Genomic DNA, 4,972 nt, shown 5'->3' on the forward strand with positions numbered 1-4,972 from the left:
TATATAACTATATATAAATTCAAACAATATATATTATAGAATATATATTCTATATATAGTATATATGTATATATATTCATATTTCATGTAATATATTATATCATATATATAAAATATATATATATATATATTAAATATATATATAATATATCATATATATATTATATTATCTAAATTATTATAAATATATAGATATTCATATATATATATATATATAATATTTAATAATACATATTATTCTTATATATATATATATATTCATATATATATAATTCCATATATATATGAATAATTAAAAGTATATTTTATATGTTATATATACATATATATGTATTACATATATATATATATATATATAATATATATTTATATACATGAATACATTATATACATATATATATATATATATATATATATAAGTATATATAGGGGGCAATATATATGTAAAGATGTATATATATATAATATATATATATATATATATATATATATATATATATATATATATATATATATATTTTTAATATATTACACACACACATATATATATATACAAAATTTTACCTCCCATACTGGGACTCGAACCCACGCCGTAAGATTGACAGGTAGCGGGTCGTTCAGCCGAGTGGTCTCACCTCCGTACCTGTCAAAATTACGGTACATATATATATATATATATATATATATTTATATATATATATTTATATATATATAAGTATGTATATATAATATATATATATATGCATATATATGTATATATATATATATATATATATATATATATATATGAATATAATATTATATATATATAAATATATTATATATACATATATAAAGTAATATATATTATAATTTATATATATAAATTATATATTCTTATATAGATTTAATAATATAGTATATATATATATAGGTATAGTATGTATATCTTACATCTTTAAACATTATATAATTCTATATATAATTTATATATATACAATATATATTTATATATATAATATATATAATATATATATATATATATATATATACATATATATATTAATATATATGTATATATGTATAATATATATATATATATGTATATATATATGAATTATATAGAATATATATACATAGATATGAATATATATATATCCTATGGTAATACCATAACGTATATGGATATATAATATATATATATATATTGTATATATATATATCATATATACATATATATGAATATATATATATAATATATATATACATATATATGAATATTATATATATATATATAAATATGTATATATATATATATACATATATATATGAATATATATTGTATATTTATATCGATATATATATACATATATATGAATATATATATATATGAATTATAATATATATATTATTCATATATATGTATATGAAATATATTCCTATATATAATATATATAGATATATATTCATATATATGGTATATATATATATCATATATATGTAAATATATATATATATTCATATATATATACATATATATCATATATATATATTTACTATATATTTTACATATATAATATCCTATGTATATAATAATATATATTATATATATATATATATATATTTATATATATACATACATACATATATTCCTATATATGAATATATATATATATATATATATAAGTAGATTATATGATATATATATATGTATTGATATACTATATATTCATATGTATATATATATATATATATATATATATATAGCATATATGTATTTGAATATATATATATATATGTATATATATATATATATATATATATTATATATATATCAATATATGTATAAATATATATATGAATATATATGTATAATACATTCATAATATATTGGATAATTACCTATATTATATATCATGTATAATTTATAATTCATATAGATAGTTATATATAAATAATATATATATATATATATATAAATATATATGTATATAATAAATAATACTATATATAAATCATATATATATATATATATTCGTATATATATATATTATATATATATGATATATATAGTATATATTTATATACATATTCAATATTAAGTATAATTTATATAATATATAGATATTAATATATATATATATATATATATATATAGGGTATATATATATAAGTATATATAGGTATAAATATATAATATATAGAATTATATAAAAGATATCATATGTAGAAATATATATATATATATATATATATATCTATATATATTATATATATAGATATATATATGATAGAATTATATATGATTATATATGTAAATATGTATATATATATATATATATATATTCATATATATATATATAGCTAGATATATATATATATGTATATATATATATGTATTATATATATATTGTAAATATATAGTGTATATGACATAATATATACAAATATACAGTTATATATGTTACCTGTGTTTGTTCATATATACATATATATTATATATATATACATATATGATATATATAATTCATATATATAATATATATATAATTATATATAATATTATATAACATACATATTCACACACATACATTCATATATATATATAATATATATATATTATATATAATCATATATATTATGTTATATATATGTATATTATATATATATAATATATATATATATATTATATAATTATATATATATATATATATGTATATATGTATATACTAAAAAAAATATGTATATAAATAATATTTATTTATTTATTTTTTTTTTTTTTGAATGTTTGTTTATAAAAAGATACCTTATAGTGTAATGACTTATCCAAAAGTCATACATATATAGGTTAAATATTTATTGATGAAGAAAAAAGAAGAAAATGTAACTGATTCTTGGCCAGATATTAGTTTATAATAAGATTGAGATTCATTCTAGTAAATAAAGATGGTATTCTGTTTGACTACATTAAAGTTCTTGTTTGTTGTTTAAATGATTTAGAAAGAAGGACCATTATTTTGTAGTTCTGATCATGTAACAAAAGGGATATAAGTCAGGGTGTCTTGTATAGGAAGTTATGTTATTTTAGATCAAAACACATTGACTTCTACCTTTCAGAAATTTTATTTAATATTTTTTTTAGAAAATGCATGATGGTGGTTATTTTTTGAATATCAGAGATTTTTTCTTTTTTTTTATCTGATTACTTTTGTCTTATCTTGTCCTGTCTTCATAAGGGAAACATTTGGGATAGAATATCCTTAACCTGTTGCCGACATGCCTGGCTAGAACTGGCAACTCCCTACGCTGGGCCTAAGTAATATCGCCTCGGGAATGTCACACTGGTGTGTAGCCCCGTCATCAGGCACATTGCTGTGTTACATGGGTGTGACACCCCGTTGTCATTGGGTTAATATATACATATTACATGGCTTTTAAGCAAGTCTGAAGAATTATTATTGCAGATTTTCATATGTATTTGGATTTTGTAGTATTGTAATGTATGCTTACAAACTGGTTATCTATAACATTAGTCAACAGTTATTTGTATCATTAGCTTATTCATATATTTTTTTTATCATTTTACCCCCTTAAACTCACAGAATTTTAAACAAACTAGGAAAATCAGCATTTCATACTACTAAGATAATGCTGTGATACATTACAGTGAAATATATGAATGGTATTTTAGAGTAGTTTTTAATCCATTGCAGACGGATGTCATGACATACATGACACAGGAGTTTTTGGCTTAATGGCTTGTGTTGTAACGTGCATGACAATAATCATCGTGCAGTATTTGATGTTGGAGGAGAGTGAATCACTATATTTCTTTATTGTACTATGAGTAATAACTCTATTTAGTGGGATGATGACAACTGCAGTCATAATTACTATACTTCAATTTTAGTCAACTGCAGCATTGATACCTGTGATATGACAGATATAAGTCTCTTGATACAATAGAACAGAAAAAAATGCCTTTAGTTTTATAATGACTGACACAAAATAGAGTGGGAAAAGTCAAAGTATGTGTGTGTGAAGCTGCCTCACTCTGAAATGAAACCCATTTGGGTTACCTTGTAGTTGGCACTAGTGCCCATCCTGGGGTCTGAGCAAGCAAATCTATCCCCATCTGCAATGGGTTAAGGTCATACATTTGGGAGCATCATTTGTCAATCATTATCCATCAGATTTTGGGTGTGATTGTGATGTATAGTGACTGTTTTTTCTCAGCATATGGAAACATGCCGTCTAATATGTATTTCATTGTCATATAGAATGTCAAATAGATATTTAATGTATGGTATTCTTGACAAGTAATTAAGAATAATAAAATCAGTGCATCTGATAGGTATTGCAAATTGTGAAGATTTAAATATATTGTTTACAACTATAGAACAGGGCATAGTTTTATATGACTAAATGAAAATTACCTTACTGTACTCAATAGTACAGTTATCCCGTTCCTTTTTATTATTGTCCTTGTATGATTTACACTGAAACCATGATGATACCACTATACAGTGTTTTCATGTCATTTTTGCAGGTAGTAGCGCAAAAATTAAATGTAGTGGCTGTGAAAGCTATCAAGAATCTACCAAACAACTTACAATGAAGAAGCTCCCAATTGTTTGTAGTTTCCATCTAAAGGTAGGATTATTGTTTTCTTTTGTAATACATTGCTGTTTGCCAATCAATTAATTTTCTGTTTTGGTTATTACTCTCTGGAATTTATGTTTCTCCCTCCCATTGCACATAACTTTAACCTTTCAGTAACAGGTCATATCTTAAGATGTACAACTTTAGATTGGCAGCTTAAAATGTTGTGTGTGTTATATATCATTCTGAAGACTTATGGTATATTAAATGAGTCAATAAATGGTATGATTATTATTACTTATTACCAGATTTTGGGATGCCCATGTTATTTAACTAAAGAAATAGATAGCTTGTAATTTCAACTAAATGAAACCCACAGTATGAAATTGAT

The 4,972-nt window shown here is 19.9% G+C and overlaps 1 protein-coding gene across 1 annotated transcript in view; it reads left to right on the forward strand.

Moving 5' to 3' along the window:
* The window catches only part of LOC122263189 (ubiquitin carboxyl-terminal hydrolase 22-like), a gene marked incomplete in the record, with an annotated part of 107,705 nt that overhangs the window by 98,001 nt on the left and 4,732 nt on the right, over positions 1–4,972 (forward strand). Inside the window, 1 exon segment of the mRNA XM_086545208.1 lies at positions 4,529–4,632. Coding sequence (XP_086401334.1) covers positions 4,529–4,632 — 104 coding nt within the window.

The sequence above is a fragment of the Penaeus japonicus genome, unplaced genomic scaffold (assembly GCF_977035675.1).
Source record: "Penaeus japonicus unplaced genomic scaffold, GWHDUDI00000001_assembly GWHDUDI00000002, whole genome shotgun sequence".
Classification (NCBI taxonomy): domain Eukaryota; kingdom Metazoa; phylum Arthropoda; class Malacostraca; order Decapoda; family Penaeidae; genus Penaeus; species Penaeus japonicus.